Source organism: Hippopotamus amphibius, chromosome 1 (genome assembly GCF_030028045.1).
Source record: "Hippopotamus amphibius kiboko isolate mHipAmp2 chromosome 1, mHipAmp2.hap2, whole genome shotgun sequence".
Taxonomy (NCBI): Eukaryota; Metazoa; Chordata; class Mammalia; order Artiodactyla; family Hippopotamidae; genus Hippopotamus; species Hippopotamus amphibius.
The window spans coordinates 223472209-223491381 of record NC_080186.1 but is presented as its reverse complement, the minus strand read 5'-3'; the positions used below and the strand labels follow the sequence as shown (position 1 = coordinate 223491381).

The 19173-nt window shown below is 45.4% G+C and overlaps 1 protein-coding gene across 7 annotated transcripts in view; it reads left to right on the top strand.

The window, feature by feature from the left end:
* Nucleotides 1–1112: 1112 nt before the first annotated feature.
* MAST4 (microtubule associated serine/threonine kinase family member 4) overlaps nucleotides 1113–19173 on the top strand; it is a 554707-nt gene continuing 536646 nt past the window's right edge. For all 7 annotated transcript variants that reach the window (XM_057742007.1, XM_057742123.1, XM_057742017.1 and 4 more), the window contains exon 1: nucleotides 1113–1779. In XM_057742007.1, the coding sequence (XP_057597990.1) occupies nucleotides 1423–1779 (357 nt within the window). In that variant the 5' untranslated portion in view covers nucleotides 1113–1422. The remainder of the gene's footprint in view (nucleotides 1780–19173) is intronic.

Sequence of the window (19173 nt, the reverse complement as noted above, 5' to 3'; positions counted from 1 at the left end):
ATTTATTTCCCACCGCTGAGCTGACTGCTGACTTTTGAGAAATTCAAGTCACCCCATCACCCTGAAGGCCACCCAGGGAGGGCCTTAAGGTGATACTACTGGTGCCCTTGGTGAAAGTTCTTTCTCCTAGCTCTTAGAGGTAAGGAAAATGAAGTAACTAGTCCTGCATCTTGTTGGTCTACAAGCCAGGGCTAGGAGAAAGTAAAGTGGAAATGTGATCTCTTTTCACCCTCTGCTTAGCGGATGTGGAGAGACAGGCAGTAGTGGGCCAGCAGCCCTCTGTAATTCAGCTTTGTCTAGTATCTGGCACCGGGCTGGACATAGTCTTGGTCCTAATTAAATATAGGGGCATAACTTATCATTTTCCTTCCTTTCAAAAGGTACACGTCTTTGGCTTTTTTAATTTACAAACGGAAATAAAGAGAAAATAGTCTTTTGAAAACTCTCCATGTGTCTAAGTCAGGCAGTCTGCTGAAGCTTAATATATATTTGCTGTAATTCTCCTCACAGGGAGACAAGACAGGTACGAATGTCTCCATTTCCAGTTGAGGACAATGAAGGCCAAGGAGCTTACGTGGAGAATCCGGGATCGGAGATGAGCTCGGTTTGGATGCACTCACTGTACCATGAAGTTTTCCCCTTTCTCCTCCAGCACGCTGGTGGGTGCGTGCATGTGCGTGACAGTGTGTGTGTATGTGTGTTGCCTTTTACCCTTTAGCCCTGCTACTTCTCCTTCTGGTCAGTTTCCTGGATTCCACTTTTTGGAAACAAAGTCCAGTTCTTATGCAAGGTCTCACCGCCCCCTCGGCCATCTCCCCCCGGCGTTCCCAGGACCGCCAGCCACTCCTTGGCTAAATTCAGAGTACCAGCCTTAGGCTCCGATTCCGGGCTCCATCCCCACCCTCCCAGCGCGGGTGCCCAGCTCTGGCCCCCCGGCCCCCCGCGCTCAGGCGGGACGCTGCAGCGGGCGCCTCCGCCCCGCCTCCCCTACCTGACGCCGGTGCGCCTGGGGCGCCGTAGCCTCCGCCCCCCGGCGCGCCTGCCCTGCCATTGGTTCCCCGGGCTGCCCGTCTCCTTCGCCGGCCCTTCTCGGTCCCGGAGGAAGGGTTTGCTGGAGAAGCCGCAGTCCCGGCGGCTCGGGCTCAGCGCGCGAGGGCTGTGGAGCGCAGAGCGCGGACCCGCGCTGGCATGTCCCCGCGCGCGGGAGCCCGCGGCGGCCGCCGGGCCCTGGCGGCTGCTAACTTGGCTGCAGGCTCCGGCGGCCCGGGCCCGGCCATGTAGTCGCCCGCGGGGCTCTCTGCAGCCCGGGAGCGGCAGCGAGCGCGAGCCGGAGCCCGGCAGCTTCCCGGCTTCCCCCGGAGGCTCTGAGCGCGCGCCGCGCCCCCGCCGCCCCTCGGGCCGCACTTTGGGCCCGAGAGGGAGATGGGGGAGAAAGTTTCCGAGGTGCTGGAGCCAGTGCCCCGCGGCTGCAGCGGCCACGGTGCCGGGACTCCCGCCCCTGCGGCGGCTGCCGCGTCCTCGCCGGGCGCTTCCTCGGCCGAGTCCTCATCGGGCTCAGAAACTCTGTCGGAGGAAGGGGAGCCCGGCTTCGCCCGCGAGCAGCCGCAGCCGCCGCCGCCGTCGCCGCCGCCTGGAGGCGCTCGGCCGTCCGCCGCGTGGGCTCCTGCGCGCCTGGGGTCGCAGCGTGGAGTCCCCGCGCCGCCGCCGCCGCTTCCCGGAGGAGCCGCGCCCCCCGCGCCCCGGGGCAGCAGCGCGTCCCAGGAAGAGCAGGACGAGGAGGTGGGCCCCGCCTTCCCCCACCTCGGCCCCTCTGGCCCAGGCTGCCTGGGGACCCCAGCTCTCCATCCCGCACGCCGGTGGTGGGCAGCGCGCGCTGGGGCTTGGAGAGGGGGAGGGACCCCAGATGCTGTGCCCCGAGCCCTGGGTAATGACAGTTAGGAGCCTCCCTGTGGGTCATTGGTTTCCCCGTGCCTGTTACCTCTGTGTGTGTGTGTGTGTGTGTGTGTGTGTGTGTGTGTGCAGCAAACTCCCCAAGGTCTGGATTTGCTCCGCTGGGTCTGTGAATAGATGTGATCTGGATGCTTGGCTTGTCCCCACAACTAAGATCTCATTCTCCAAAGTGGGCGTTGCTTCCCATCGAAGAGCTTGGGCAGAGGGGGAGTGTGGTGAAGGGATGGGTGTGAGAGTAGAGTGGATATGTGGGGAGCGGGGGACGGCTGGGAGCAGTACCCGTGAAGTTGCGCGGCGGGGTCTCGGTGGCGTCGGCCCTGGGATCCCCCGCGGGTGGTTTTGGCTGGTCCCGGCTGGTCCCGCGGCGTTGGTCCTCCGGGAGAGGAGGACTCCCAGCTCTCGACCGGCGGCGCTGACCTGCGCTTCAGCATCTCGCGTTTGGACTTGTTCCGGGGTGTCCAGATGCGTGCTGGTCGCTAGACTGAATGGGGGACGTACTGCCTTCTTCGGGGGACCGCGTCCATCCTGGTTTCTTGGAAGAATATTCGTGCGAAACTTGTGGGTCGCGCGTCCCAACACACTGAGACTATGACTTGGTGTCCTCCCGCCTGTTTTCTCTGGCTTTTTTCGGCCTTTGGAGGACAGTTAAGGAAACATAAGGTTCTTGGTGTCTTTAATTGTTTGCTTTGGACGTTTCTTGTAGGGAAGTCATCTTGATCAGGGAGGGCCATAAATAAAACATCACCCTAACAGAGCCTCCCTGTGAAGTTAATTCCTCGGTGCCAGAGTGGTGTTTTCTTCCTCTCTGATGGGGTTTGTTTTAGTAACTAATTGTCTTTGTCTCTCAGAAGATGCAAGCTGAGGCCAGTGCTCTGACTGTAGCCCCCTGGGACCCCAGCCTGGCGGCAAAGACTGCATCTGGCACAAGTGAGGGGAGTCAAGTCCTAGCTTGGCAGAGATGGAGCAAACCTTAGTGGTTGGCCAAGCCTCTCTGGCAGTAAGCAGGACCCATTCTCCAATGCCAGCAGGAGCGTAAGGATCCCAGATGGGTGTCTGGAGCTCTGCTTTCTAGAACTGTCTCTGCTTCTGAATTGTGAGACCTCGGATGAGTTGATTCCTCTGAGGTCAGTTTAATAATCTGTTAAATGAGGGGTATGACCAGTGAACTTCAAGGTAAAGTTTATTTTCACTTGAACAATCCCTTTTTCTGATCAGGAATTTAGGATGTATCCAAAGTTCAGATTGATCCTAGCGACAGGGTGCCAGGAGTTAAGCTGGGCACCACACCTACCACAGAGCTACCTGACCGAACCCTGGACCGAACCAGTGTTCTCAGTGGTTCCATCTCCTTTTGAAAGATGCCAGGCATGTGCTGGCGTTCACTCTGTGACATCTGCCTCAACTTTTGGAGATGAGCACACTGGTCGCTGGGTAGCAGAGGGTATGACCCAACTTAATGATTTACCACTAGATTCTAATATAGTGTTGCCACTGGTAGAGAAAATGATAGAATTAGTTGCCCTATGTTTTCTGCGTAGCTAGGAGGGTGCTTCATGATATATAACAGTCTTGCAGATCCCAGGTAGGGGAAGTCAGGAACTTCTCACTTTTGATCCCAATCCTGTAGCTGATTTATTGCCTGGCCTCAGGGTGACAGTGTTTTATTTTCTTGGAAGTGGATATAATGATAGCTTATTTCACAGGCACTGCAGTGAGGACTGGTTGATTGAAACACATTTTGGAAAGTGGAATGACTAAATAACATTGGTCAGTATTTGTGAAATCTCAGAATTGGATGTAAAGTGATACAGTATTGCAATTTATTGTGTAACTTAACCTGTGACAGGGGATGCTGGAAGTTGTCCAGGAGTGGAAATTTTGACTTGCATTGAGAATTTTAAAGTGAAGCTAAAACTGTGGTGTAGAGAAATGATAGTCTTGCTGAGAGGTTGAAGTCCAGTGCACATTTTCTGGCTCTTCAACTGGTGTCAGTTAAGGTGCAGGGGTTCTTAAGCTTTGAGGGGGTGTTGTCGGTCTCTTTGAGAACCTGATAAAAGCTCTCTATCCTCTCCTCAGAAAATGGGCACTATTAAAAATACCATTCTAGCAGGTTCAGTGAGGAACGCTGGGTTACACACTCTCAGTTTGGTCGAAAGACCTGGGTTTGATTCCCGACTCTGCCACCTTAACCAGATGTGGGGTGTGGACCACTCAGCTGATGTAAGGCCTGATTTTTCCCCTCTTAAATGGGAATAATAGTCATAGAGGCATTAGGCATTTTATACACACCACCGAATTTAATCCTAGTATAGTATCTAACATTTAGCATTGAGTACTCAGCAGATACTAATTTCTCAAGTTCATTTGTGATTCAAAATGTTGTGAAAGAAGGTACAAGTTTGGGCTGGCTTATTTTATTTATGCATAATTAATCTGCTCCCTACTTTCAGAGAACCTGAGGCTTTGTCTGTTCTGTTTATTTCCATTTTATTAGTATAAGCTGGGAAACAGTTTTTATTTGTATCACGTTGTATTGTGGCAAGGCACTGTTAGTGTAGTGTTAGTTGTACAATAGCAAGGCACCAAGTATAAAGCCTTACAAGGCTTAAGTGAAACCCATAAAATGGAAGGAGTTTCATTTAGATTTAAAAATTGTTATGTCTAGCTTGGGAGACTCATTGTTTTCCAAAATTTTTTTCCAGTAACTTATTGCATCAATTTTTAAAAAGCAGCAAAATTCAATTTCCTAGTGTATTATTGCAGTGCTAACTTTTTGGGCACCCTTGTTAAAGCTGCTTGCATATGCTAGTAATGCTGACAGTGTTTGACCTATTTCGTGTTTTATCTTACTGCCAATATTTGTGTAAGCTTACAAAGTCTCGTAGACTTAAATCAGCTCTTTAAGCTTTTGGTGCCTTAAAAACAGTAGTTTAACATGGCAATGATTGTAGCTTTTATGTACTTAATGATGAAACACATGATAGAGATAGCGCATGGTTTCTTGTTTAAATAAAGTTCATCTGACTTTACCCCTGGTTCCCCAAGTCTGTGGATTTGGAGGTCTCTGCAAGTTGAGGGTAATGGGTTATGTTTCAGATACTCATGCCAGTCTGGATTGAAGGAGTGTCCCTCTAACAACATTTATGAGATTTGCTCCTAGGTGCTCTGCCCTGTCCCTTCTCAAAGCACCTTGCGCTGATTCTCATAAACTACTCAGTACTGTTTGCTGTGTGTTGAACTCCTGAGGGCAGGAATTTTGTCTTTGTGTGTTTAGCACAATCCTTCTAATATATTACTAGGGGCTCAGTACATATATGTTGAACAAAAGAGGAAAAATACATCTTTGAAAACAGTGGCACGTTTGACTGAAGGGTGACCATGTGTGTATTCTTATGTTTTGTCTATTATGAATTATGCTTAAACCTCTAGCTCTTTTATCAAAAAAGCCTCATGGGGCTTCCTAGGTGGCGCAGTGGTTGAGAATCCGCCTGCCAATGCAGGGGACACGGGTTCGATCCCTGCTCCAGGAAGATCCCACATGCCGCAGAGCAACTAAGCCCCTGTGCCACAACTACTAAGCCTGTGCTCTAGAGCCCATGAGCCACAACTATTGAGCCCATGTGCCGCAACTACTGAAGCCCACGTGCCTAGAGCCCGTGCTCTGCAACAAGAGAAGCCACGGCAATGAGGAGCCTGTGCATCACAATGAAGAGTAGCCCCTGCTCACCGCAACTAAAGAAAGCCCACGCGCAGCAACAAAGACCCAACACAGCCAACAAATAAATAAATAAATTTGTATTAAAAAAAAAAAAGAATTAAAAAAAAACAAAGCCTCATGGATCACAGTAAAAATATTATGAGCAGTTTTTCCAGGTAAATTTTGAAGAAAGTAAAATCAGTGAGGATCCACTCACAGTGCCTGTGCAGGGACTTGCATATTAACTCTGCTTTTCACTGTGTGTGTTAGAACTTGAAACTTTCAGGGATTCTTAGAATGGCAGAAAAAAGGCTTAGTAGCTAAAAGGATTTTCAGCTCAATAGAAAGCATCTCATTTATACTTTGCTACCCTAAAGGATTTACTTTATTGGCATGAGGTGGGAAACAGTTTCTCTTATTAACAGTAGGCACAATTAGGGGATGTCTTTTAACTGTAATATTAATGATGTGAGTTTGAAGACTGCCTTTCGTGTCACGCATAGCTGCCTAGATGAATGTCTAGTCTTCATTGGTGAAGAGAACAAATAGCAAAAAGCAACCATGAATTCAGTAAAGCTTTTCACTGAATGTTATGAATCACAGCAGCTACATAATTTGAAAAAAAAGTAGTGCATAAATCTTGGCGTGTTTATTACTGAGTCTGCTTTTGACTCTCTGCTTCAACAAGCGCCACAGGTTCAGAACATCAGTCAGCCAATGTGTGTTGAGCCTGACTCTTGGGAAGCATCACCTTGGGTGCTGAAAACACGAGGGTAGGCAAGACAGAGAGAGTTTTGACCTCACAAAGCTTCTAGTGTAGTGGGGGAGATAGTCCCTAGACACATGATTCCTCATTAATTGGTTTCCAGGGTGGTAGATGGGAAACAGGCAGTGAGGGAGTGTGTGCTTCATCTGGTCCAGGGGGTGGGGACTGTCTCAGTGAGGAGTTATTGGGAGAAGGGAAGGGACGAGCGTGATGCAGGTAGCAGGGAGCACGTGTGGGTCTGAAGCCCAGGAAGAGTCTGGGTCGTGTGCATGGAGCCTGGGAGGGCACGGCCTCGGGGGACGCTGGAGAGAGCAGCGGCGGCTGGCTCATGCACGGCCTTTCAGACTTTATTCTAAGGCATGGGGAGTCACTGAAGGATCTGAAGCAAGGAAGTGGCTCCATCAGGTTGGCATTTCAGGAAGCCAGGCAGCCTGGGACCCACCTGTTGGGAACTGTTCCAAGTTATCGGGGAGCTGATGACCTGAGAAGATGGCATCTTAGCAAACGGTGTGTCGATGGAATGGGGAGGGAGATGGGCCTCATTCCTGGTGCTTCAGGCATCCACGAAAACCCGCAGGAAATGGAACAGGAAAGGAATTTAGGTCTGTTTGAGAGAACACCTTCGTATGGCTGTTAATGCTGCTTTTTACTGCGATGTTGACTTAAGCCTAGTATTTTCTTGAAGGAAAACCTTTCATGATGAATGGAGATGGAGAAGAGGGCCTTGCAAATGCTCATTTCCACAGTCAGTTGCAGGGCACGTTGACCGGAGGTGGAAATGAAGGGAAATTGCCTGGAGGTGGTGTAAGGTTCCTGGTGGCGGGAGGTGCAGGATTTGTGAGCTAACACAGGTTACGAGAGTCTGGCTTGTTTGCTTGGATGTTCCTAGAGGAGGTGGAGTCAGCGTCAGGGAAACAAGGCTTTCACCCTTTCTACCCCGGGTCTGAGGTATTCTAGCAAATGTTAAATATTTATATTACACCAGTGTTTTGTAGCCAGTGAGAAGGACTGACTATCTGTCCCCTCAGACTTCGTGGATACAGTGTATGAGTCCAGCTGTTTCTCGTTTTGCCCCTGTGAGGAAGGGTGTGGAAGCCTTGAACGAAAAGATGCAAAGCTGTGTAAATGTCGACCTAAACAGGTACTTAGGGCAGAGCACCAGGCTGGTGGAAGGGAAATGACCAGCAGTCACTGCACCAGCATCTCTCTGAGTTATACTGAAAGTTCCTCCTAGGTTTTTGCAATTTTGCCTTAAAAATGGAAATGTTCACATTGTCCCAAAGGGACAAAACAGACTTTTTGTTGGGCTGTTCAGGCTGTGAAGATGGTCAACTGCGGGAAGAATCCTGGTAGAAAAGCTCTCACAACGAGAAGGGTCCATAACCAGGTGCCCTGGTGTTAGAGAAAACTGAGTGACGTGTGTGTGTGTGTGTGTGTGTGTGTGTGTGTGTGTGTGTACAGCTACGCAAGCACGTGTATATCTAAGAAGAGATAATTGTCCTTTTTAGATGGAAGACACCCCGGGCCATAGAGAAGTGCAGTCTCACATTCTATGGTGTTGCCTGGAAAGGACTTGTGCTCCCCTCCTCCATCCCTTTAGACCAGCATCCAGTGTTCCCAGCTCTGGGGTCAGGGTCTGTATTGTCTAAGGGTACAGATGAGTGACGCCAGTTCAGCCGCTGCTAGGGGGTGTGCCCTTGGAACGGTTATTAATGCCGAGACTGTCTCATCTGTGAAATGGACACGCCAGTACTTTTTGCGGAGGGTTGTCGTGAGAATTAATGAGGTGTTTTATATGGAGGACCCAGCATGATTCCTGGAGTACGGTATGTATTCCACGGTGGTGTTTGCTAGTGTGACTGAGGATGGAAAAGCTGGTTTATGAAGAATATGAGTGCCATAGCCAGGAATAATCAGAAACCTCGGGGTCCCTTCCCTGATGGATTATGCTACTGGCTGTTTGCTAGTGGTTCTGGGAGGCCCTTTCATTCATGAGTAGGTAGATATGTAACATAGTGATCACTTTTAATTTCATGGACACAGCATTTCTTACGACGTACTAATAGCAAAGCTTTATGGTGTATGGTTCATTAACTCTTCTGTAAGATGTGATCTCTCTTTTGCTCAAGGAACCTGCTCTTAGTGATCATTTATTAAATGATATCCTAAAAGGCTCTATGAATGTGCAAATTGCTAGCTGCACCCAGGGATTTAGTCAGACGGCAGCATGTCAGCCCTGTGATGAGGCTGGTGACGGGACCAGGTACTTCATAATGGTTTGGGGGCTGAGAAGGGAGTAACAAGGAAATCAAGTGATTTTCTGAAAGTCAACTTAGATTCATATACGCATCTGGTGGGGAGGTAGGTGGTCCAGGGGCCACCCCAACTTCACAGAGGGGAAATCTGTTAGAGATGTGATAGAACCTTTAAAAATGCAAGAACTCATGTATGTGAATTGCCCAACCAAAAGTCTGTTTTGTCCCTTTGGGACAATGTAAACATTTCCATTTTTTAAGGCAAAATTGCAAAAACCTAGGAGCAACTTTCAGTATAACTCAGAGAGATGCTGGTGCAGTGATTGCTGGTCATTTCCCTTCCACCAGCCTGGTGCTCTGCCCTAAGTACCTGTTTAGGTCGACATTTACACAGCTTTGCATCTTTTCATTCAAGGATGATTATGTCCTTTTATGTCTCTGAGACTTAGTCTGGTTTCTTCTCTGGTCCTATTATTTGGGGCTAGAGCATAAGATCAAATATGATTAAGCAGAAGTCTCTTTCTCCAGCAGCTTGTGTGCGCTTGTTTCTTTCCCTCTCTTGGTCCTTCTCTCTCACCTGGTTTGGAATTCTTGGGAAGGATTGGACAGTAGTCACGTGTGTTTCCCGGCTTAGGAGAGAAATCCCTTCCCTAAATCCCTAAATGTGAAATGTCCGTTCAGGACCGTGGTCAGCGGTGCACATACATTCAAGCCACAATTAAATGTATAGAACGTGTGTGAAATTTCTGGTTGCTTCTCAGACTTCTCTTCCTGAAAAGCATTTACTGCTTACTTGATTTGAATTCATAACTAGGCACATGTGTCTGTGAGACAGCTTATAAATTTGTACCTTTGGCCTGTACTCGTTTGCTAGCCCATCAATTCTCCTCTTGGACACAGTCCATATACTTTTGATTATGGTGCTTACTTCCACTGAACCTTTCCGCCGAAATGCTTTGTCCTGATATTGGGGGCAGGGGGCGGTGGGAAGGAGGATGGAAATGCTGACAAATTGACTTTCTTTTCTTAACTAATTTCATAGGCTATGGTGTAGAAAACGAAAATTTAATTTTAATGTTCTTGACTTTGTATTTTGTGTTTTCAGTGGCCAGCAAGCTCACCGGTGCACCCAGTTTAGTGTGGATAGCTGAATATACATTCACACACTCACATCAGGTGTGGGTCTTTTGGCCTCTGCCTTAGAACTTGGTCAGCTACTTTTTTAATAAGCTGAGAAGTTCCATATGTAGTTTGCTCCTGGTCGATGATTTTGTGCATTTCCAAGTTTGTTTTAAGAATAATATCATCATATCTTAGGGTTCTGGTGTTAACATTTGTCTTTTCAGGCATTTCTTTGTGCAGAGATGAATGTACCTTCTGCAGTGCAGGAAGGGTCCCAAATGCCTTACCAGTGGTAGGGAAATAAAGTAAAATTGGGTTAAAATTGGTGGTTAAAATCTTATGTCGTTGTACACTCCCCTTGTGACTTACATTCGCAGAAATTACAAATTTAAAGTTGCTCCTTAGGGCAATCGTTGCTAGGTAAACTGCATTAAGGTATTGAAATAGAATGCAGTTGTGATGAAATCCATTTTGTGTGTAAAGGTTAAATGATTATTTTCACAAAGAGGTTCTTTATGAATAAGTTGATTCCATAGGAATGTGTCTTGCTCCTATACAACCCACAGAATTTGCTTTGTCACTGCCTTAGTTTTAGCTGGAGTGCTTACTTGAAAGCACCTGAGCCTTAATTGAAATTATCGTCAGCCCAGCCCTCTCCTTTTAAAAGGGCAGCACTGAGGCTACTCACTTAGATGCAGCCAAGAAGAGATGGGGAGAGTTGCTCTAGAGAAAAGGGCAGTCCCAAATGTTTGGAGAGAAAGGACCATCGAAAAGTTTTCTTTAAGGAGAACTTCAGACGCTTCTCAAATGAGTAGAGTACAAATTAGGAAGACCCAAGAAATTGCTGACCTTCCAGTTCTTGTGGCTCTTATGAGACTAGTAAGTCAAATCGCTGTGTTAAGCCAGTGTGGTCTTAGCTTAAAGACCAAGCTAGCATGTGTAAGCATGAGAGAGTGAAGGAGAGGAAAACTGCTCGACAAGTAAGGAAAGACTATCTTCTCTTTCCCCTATGTTTTGGTACTTTATGTGTTGTTGAAATCTTGCCTTTGTAAATTTTACTTCATGTACCACTTTATTTCTTTGGGATTTCTTGTTTTTTTGTTCTACAGACATTGTTTCTCTAATAAGCTATCCCAGCTCTTTGTTGGTTGGGAAGAGGAGTATGGTTCAAAACTTGCCTCTGGGACCTTTTAGGACTCACTTTAGTCTGTGATGATGGGTGAGTTCTTGCCCTGATGCAGAGTCTCTATTAAGAGGACAAGAGATAACATGGAAATTCTAACTGTGAACTCTCTTGTTTTTCTTTATTATAATGTCAATATCACTTCGACTTTTCAAGAGTCCTATTTTTGAGATTAAAACATTTCTACCTGGAGAAAGCTGAGGGCAACAGTTTTGAAATTTTAGAATAAGACCTGTTAGGAAGAGTTAGACCAATAGAGTAGCAATGTGACAATTGTGTAACCTGCTACAATCATACTGTTTTAAATTCCTTTCAATTATTTCTGAGTCATCACTTTCTGTGTGTTAGGTTACCTGTCATTCTGTGTTCTAATTCATTCCTGTATCTTTCATCCCCTTCCTATCTGTAGCTTGGTCAGCAGAATTTAAAAAAAGAACATCACAGATCACTTTGATTGGAAGATTGTAGTAAAACCTTTGTTAACCGGAATGTTTGGGGGAGAGACTTATTTGGTTACTCAGTGTTATGATACACTAAAAATTAGCTTGAAAACTCTTTTGTTCTCACTTTGTTGTTTACCTTTTTTTCTTATAATTTTGAGGTGTGGTTTTCCTGCCTTATTTTGTGCTGAACAAGCTAGCTTTTTTTTTTTCTTTTTCTTTAATGGTTGGACATACTGTAATGCTTTAGGGCTCTCACTTTGAGTATCCATCATCTTCGAAAACTATTGAAGATGGAAAAGTGCATAAGAAGTATAAAATTGCATGTGCTATTAACAAAAGTAGATAATCTTGACTTATTTCTAAAAAATTATTTATTAATTTACTGGCTGTGTTGGGTCTTCATTGCTGCACATGGGCTTTCTCTAGTCGTGGCGAGTAGGAGCTACTCCTCATTGCGGTGCACGGGCTCCCCATTGCGGTGGCTTCTCATTGCGGAGCACTGGCTCCAGGCTTGCAGGCTTTAGTAGTTGTGGCACACAGGCTCAATAGTTGTGGCACATGGGCTTAGTTGCTCTGCGGCATGTGGGATCTTCCTGGGGCAGGGATCAAACCCAAGTCCCCTGAATTGACAGGTGGATTCTTAACCACTGTGCCACCTAGGAAGTCCCTTTAACTTTAAAAGTTGAAGTTAGCAAAGTACTTTTTTTCTAAGGGTTGTGCTGCATTATCTTTGTTCCTGGATTATGCCAGATCTTCTATATATTGTTCAATTTGTACAGTACTTACCAGTATGCACAGCGTTTCCTGATGCTATTTCAACTGTCCTCTCATTCTCATTTTGCACACATCTTTTTGTAGCCTAGTTAACAGTTTCTCTTTCTCTTCTGAACTAGATGGTGTGACGTTGAGAGGGTCACTTAGCCACAGTATGGTAGTGTCGGCCAATTGAATTAGCAATTAAGCTTAAAAAGACTCTTGTAAAAGTTGAATAAATGCATGTAAAATGCTCAGAATGGTGTCTTGACACAAACATGCCTCAATGGCAGTTTGGGGCAATGCTTATTATTATCCACTGTATGTCCTGTGCATTTGGCATTAAGAGTTTGAGTTAAGTATCTGCAGAAGGTTTAAGGTCAGGGTGAAGATTTAACTGGTGGCCTAAAACCCAGGATCATTAATGGGCTGAGTGGGTTTTACAAATGAGAAGTTCTGACTATCAACCAATTCTTACTTTCCTGTCAGCGTTGGGAAACTGTTCTGCTAGGTTGTTAATTACCATCACACCTGTGGCTGTGAGCCATTTTTGCCCACATGTTTAAAGGAATTATTTTAATTGCTGATGAATTGTTGACAACCAGCCTTAAAATTTTAACAGAGATCCTGGGCCCTGTACTCATTAGTGCTCAGGATAAATTGCTGTCAGTGGAGATGTCAGGAATTCTGGCAACTTTGTCAGGGCTGGATGAGTGGTGGTGTAGGAGCTGAGAGGTCTGAACTGTGCCTTGGCTCCTTGCTGGGCAAGGTATTAGCCTCCATGGTCTTCATGTGTGATGAAAGGCGGGCCTTTCCAGCTCCAATTTTTTGTTTCTTCTTACTCTAGAAACAATGATTTAAAAAGTTAAAGTTGTCCTCAGTATATAATTTGTTACAGACCTGTCATTCACATTTGTCTTTTGATGAAGTTGAATTTGTGAATAGGCACATGCTTAAACATACAGAAGAAACAGACTTTACTTGTACGTTCTGCTTTTGTTTGTCTTTTACAATTATTTGGTGTGTTTCTGTCCGTCATCATGAACACAGGTTGAGTGTGCTGTTACCTCCCAACCCCTGCAAAGGAGTTGAACTCGGGATAACAACGTCACCTTTGCATTTTTGTTGGTGCGGTAGCATAGTGTTGTGTGCACCAGAGATTACTGTTGTAGGTGAGATGATGAAGGGTGGTTTTTTGGTGCTAGCTCTTGGACACTGACTGCAGAGTGGGATCTTTCTCCCTTAGAGCATCTGCAGACCTTTAGATCAGTAGCAGAATCTCCTTTTTTTTTTTTTTTTTAAATACAGTCGGCTCCAAACAGAAGAGACTTGGGTTTGGAAATTGCTTGCTGCCTGGCATTACTCAGGGACACATGTCCTGTCACAAGTCTGTCGTTCCCGTGTTCTAGACCAGAAACCTTTGACTTTTAAAAAATCATTTTTGTATTTAAAAGATTTGTATGGTCTCTGCTCCCCCAGGCAGCCAGGGCTCTCCTGTACTGTTCTGGATCTTAGCCACCCAGCCCTTGTAGTGGACTAAAGTTTGTTTGCAAAGTTAAGTCAGAATCTATGAGGAGAAATTAGTTTTTACCCGTGTGGTGATTTTTTTTTTTTTAAACCAGATGCTGCCAGCCTAAGCTATTAGCCTGAGCTGTTGGGATTGTTTTATAAGTTCATTTGAAAGTCAGTTGTTCAGAGCAGTGTGAAGTCCCATAGAGATGTTTTAAGTGGTGATTTGGTGTCCAGATCAGCCCACAAAAGACTGATAAACCCCCAGATTGGCATGATAAAAGTCCCAGAAATGGGATAATCATGCTAGAAATGGTGAAGGAAGCAGAATTTTTGGATTTGAAAGGTCAAAGGCTGCTTAGCATCCTGTTTTACCCACAGAGGTTAAGCATACCTTGGCCAGAGCAGGTGCCCAAGCCCGGGCCTTCTGATCTGTGTGTGTTCCTGCCAGCTGGGCCAGTGTCCGCTCCAGCTTTCTGTCTCTAACAGGAGGTTCTTTTTGCGGTACTGAGGGCGAGTGTTTCTTCTCTAAAGTGTTGGGGGCAATATAACATCTTCTTGAGGTGGATGACTGTAGCACAAGTAAACCTTGGCTGTTAGTTCTCAACATGTGGACGCCTAAATGAGCAGGGCCCTGCCCTTCCAGGTGTTCTGAGTTAGTGAGCAGTGAGCTGGCAGAGGGGGATGCCACACAGCCTCCACTCCACCCACTTGGTAGCTCTGGGTATCCTCCTGGAGGTGTGGCAATGACCTTTCTTTGTCTTTAGGACACCTATGTGGATGCCCAAGACGCCTTTACATATTGGGGCAAATTATTTTAACCCCAAACATTGTCTTCTGCCACTTTTCAATTCAGTTTTAATAGAGGAAGCCTGTGAAGGCTTAGAATTAAAGGTAGTAGGTGGGAGATACCACCATACACCTGTTAGAATGGCGGTTATAGAAAACACAAGTGTGGGCAAAAGGTGTGGAGAAAAATGAACGCTTGTGCACTGTTGGTGGGAATGTAAATTGGTGCAGCCACTACGGGAAACAGTATGGAGGTCTTCAAAAAATAGAACTACTGTATGATCCAGCAATTCCACTTCTGGGTAGTTATCCGAAGAAAACAAAAACACTAACTCAAATATATATGCACCCCTATGTTGATTGCAGCATTTTACAATAGCCAAGATATGGAGGCATCCTAAGTGTCCATCGATGGATGAATGGATAAAGATGTGGAGTGTGTGTTCCACTACCATACATCATGGAATATTAGTCATAGAAAATGAAATACTGCCATTTGTGACAACATGGATGGACCCCTAGGGCATTATGCTAGGTTAAATGTCAGAGAAGGACAAATACCTTATGATCTCACTTATATGTGTAATCTTAAAACTCATAGATAGAACAGATTGGTGGTTGCCAGTGGTGGCAGGGGTGGGGGAGCTATGGGCAAAATGGGTGAAGGTGGTCAAAAGGTACAAACGTCCAGTTATAAAAATAAATTAGGGGAGGTAATATACAGCATGGTGACTAGTTAATAATACCGTATTGCGTATTTGAAAGTTGCTAAGAGTAGGTCTTAAGTTTTCATCACAAGAAAGAATTTGTGACTATGATGACGGATAACTAGTTAACTAGACTTAATGGTGGTGATCATTTTGCAATATGTATAAATATTAATCATGTACAACTGAGACTAATATAATTGTACCAATTATTTCTCAGTTTTAAAAAATGGTGGAAGGTGATTACCTTTGAAAACCTGTTCAGAATGCCTTTTAAATAAACCAAGTACTATTAAGAGAAATAACTAGGGGCTAATTCTCCATAACATTGTTTCTTTGTATAATACCATTTCTTTGCAGAACAAATGATGCTCTAATTTGCATAGTCTTTCTTCACTAGCAGACGTTAAATTCTCGCCTGCTTGTTCTTTTAGCTTAATTCAGATGATAGGATTGATAGATCCTGTAGATGATCTGTCTAGGCTTTAAATAATTGCCACATGTCCTTGTGCTACTGGGGCTTTACACTTACATGTGTATTTTTAAGGCCTTTTTTCCTGAACCTGAATCCAGAGTTGAGGAAGGGTGGCTGCATCACTGCAGCTGGTTTTCTTCATTGTGCTGTGAGCAGGTGTTTTTCTTTGTTCTCTATCCCCTATCTCTCTCCCCTTCACTCATGCGAGGGTTAAGGCTGAGTTGTGGAATTAGTGCAGTTTTTAAAAAAAGAGGTGGTGAAGGCTGCATCCAAATAGTTTATAGCTAGGTTCCATCAACGAGGATGATTTCATCAGAGCCTCGCTAAATGTCCCTTCAGAGATAGTGTGTGGTAATTAAAAGGAAAGTGAAACACAGATTTTTGAGAAATGGTAAATACAGATTTACCAAGTGATTTCATGATGCTAGATGGAAGCCCCGCTGAGAAGCATCGCGGGTACTCACTTTGTACTCCTGAGAAACCTGTAATCAGATGGGCACCGTCATGAAATTGTTCAGATCTTGTTACCTGCAGTTTGTAGAAATTTATTTTGACACTTAAGGACACCTAAAGCCGTAAATTTAATTACTGCTGCTGCTTTCTCAGTGGGCTTGAATGAAAAGTGGCAGATTATATAACAAAATTGCCACCAAGATTGAGTTTTTTTAAAGTTGTTTCACAGTCGTTCAAAGTTTTGTTTCTAAACTTGCAGGATGGATGGATGACTTTTAAAGCATTATCAAAAAGCCTTGGGCAGTCACACTCATCTGACTTTTGGAGGGGGGTAGCTTTCAGTTTGATATGGTTAAAACAGCTGCTCACTTAGGATATTCTAGAAAACTAAGTTTTGAATACAGTGGGTTTTGTGTGGGGGACTCCTTTAAATCTAAATTTGCAGTGGAGCTATGTATCTGGTCTTATTAGAGTCCAAGGTGGCAAGGGAGCTGGGCTAAGTCCACTTCTTCTTGGCGTGCTCTTTTGTTTGTTTGTTTTTGCAGTGTCTCTCTTTCTTCCCCTTGCCTGTTGGCCTGCACTTGTGAAGGGCAGAGAAGGATGGCATGTGAGAGTACTGGATGGGTGGACACAGGTTCTAGAAAGTAAGGGTGTCCTGTTAGCATGCTGTTGCAACAGTAGATGCAGGTGAAGATGCCCTTGTTGGAGGTGAGGCACAGGACTTCTCCCTGGTACCCAGGTTGCTGCTAACCTTTCACGCTGTGGGGTAGAGCTGGTGTGAAAGGGCACGCTTTTCTTGGTTGAATCAGGAGGTATTTGAGGGGAAGATCTGTAGGGGTTGGTGGTGGAAGGGAAGGGAGATGTAAAAGCACTAAGAAATCTGGTCAGCGCCTAAAGCAACAGTCAGGTTAGGAGACCGAGCACACACAGAGTGAGTTGACTGGAATGTGCACAGTGCACTTTTCAACAAGTGAAAGTGTGATTCAGACTGAACATGGAAATGGAGAGGGAACCAAGTACAGAATCATCAACCTGATGGGATTTATCTGGGAGGGGGGTTTCCTGGAGCCTTGAAGATGGAAACACTGGAAAGCAAGAGCGCTTGTGCCAGATTAAATGATTTGCCCCATCAGGTATGTTTGTTAGATACAGTTGTAGTCTTAGGAAGGTCTTTTTTCTCTTCAAAATTCAGAAGGAATGGTAATTGGCAGTTGATTTTTTTTTTTTTCCATTTGTTTATGGCTTACTCTTTGGGTAATTTAAAATTACTGGTAAAAATACACTACCAGGATTGTACTATCTTTCTCTAATACCAGCTTATTTATGGCTTCATAACTTTCTAATCAAGAGTACTTTTTTTAAGCTTAATATTTCCCTAGAAACCTAAGCAATATTTCCAACTAATACTTTTTAAAATAACTTCTAACAAACTTGTTGTATGTTGTGGAGTCTTAGGGAGAAAGCATGCTTGGTGAGAACTTGCCAGGTAAGCCGTTATTGGTGCTGTCTCTTGAAGATAGCACTCGCTTTTCTTGCTTTGGGATATCTTTTGGTTACTTATTAGTTGAAATTTGCCAAGTTTTGAGCAATGATGTTTTTGGCTCAGCTGGAATTTCAAACGCTCCTCCAAATCTTCTTTCTTTCTTCCCCTTCTCCTCAAAATGCACTTGAAAAACTGGAAGGAGAAGCTCTCACTCTCTGGGTCTTTAGCAGGAACCATGGCTTCATCAGAGTAGAGTCCCCTACACAGCAGAGGACTTGCCCTGTGGCCATGGCAGCCCCTGCGCTGGCAGCTTTCTGAGACCTCTGAGCCACGTGGACTCACTTGATAGCCTCAGCATCCGCAGACCCACTGGTCTGACAAGGCAGAGCCTGTGATTTTTATTATAGGTACTTTCTCCAGGCCTACCTATCAGGGTAGCTAGTTCCCAGTGTTTGCAGGTGGGGAGGGAAGTGAGCCTACTGAGGATAAAACTTTCTTAAAAACCCTTGGGACTGTGTTGTCTCCTTCAGGATACTGCAGCCATGGAGAAAATTCCTTCACCTGAGAGTTAGTGATTGCCAATCATGTTCTACTGGTGCGGGGGCTGCTGGCAAAAGCCACACAAAACTACAAAGCAAGGCAGCAGGGGGACTGGAGAAAATGAGTTTATAGCGTCAGTAGGGAGAACTTAGAGGAGATGGTGTTACTTACAATGGCCAAGCCAAGGTGGGCAGTTAGGGCAGTTCTCCTTTTGTAATTAACATTAAGCTCCCAAATGAACTGACTTTTAGTCCTACTAGTTCCCTGGCCCAGCACATCTTACCCTTCACTCTTCTCTCAGGAAAAATCACAAAGAAAGCAGTCTGTGAGCCCTGTGTGCATGTCTGGCTAGTTCCACGACTTCTTCAAAGATTCTCTGTCCTAGTTATTTTTATTCTAACCACAGTGTGTACTCTGGATTTTTGAAATTTACAGTTACAACTATGCTATTAATCTTAACTCTGAAAACCAAATATTCACTCTTCACCCAGAGCTTGCAGGCAGTCTGGTTGATGCATGAAATGACTGAGAGGGTAGCAGCTATTCCTGTAAGCCTTGAGTCGTCTGGCCTGTGAAATCAAGGAGTTGGTTTGCCCTTATTGAAAAGTATCTGGGGTCTCTAGATTTCTTTGACCCTTGAGGAGGGCAATTAGATCCCAATCCTAAATTAAGCTTTGAAACATCTCGTTGGAGGTTTTCTGTGTTGCAGAATGGAAGACCATTCAAGGAACCCCAACCTTTCCATTCTTTGGATAGCGAGTTCCTCCTGCTCTTTGAGCTGGCAGATTTCTTTTGTGCTGAAAAGAAACGGTACTTTGCACATCTCCTAATGCGAAGGGGCTGCTGGGACAGTCGTTGGCGGAGAGAGGAACCTCGCGGTCCACAGGTAGGGCGAGGATCGGGGACCCGTCCTGTTGGGAGATGGTGGTGGCGCTTCACCTGGTCACGTATGTATCTGCAGCTACAGACAAGGCATCCTTTGTGATGCTCTGTTTGAGGGGCACACGTATGACAGAGAAATCTTTTTTTTAATCTTTTAAACCTATGT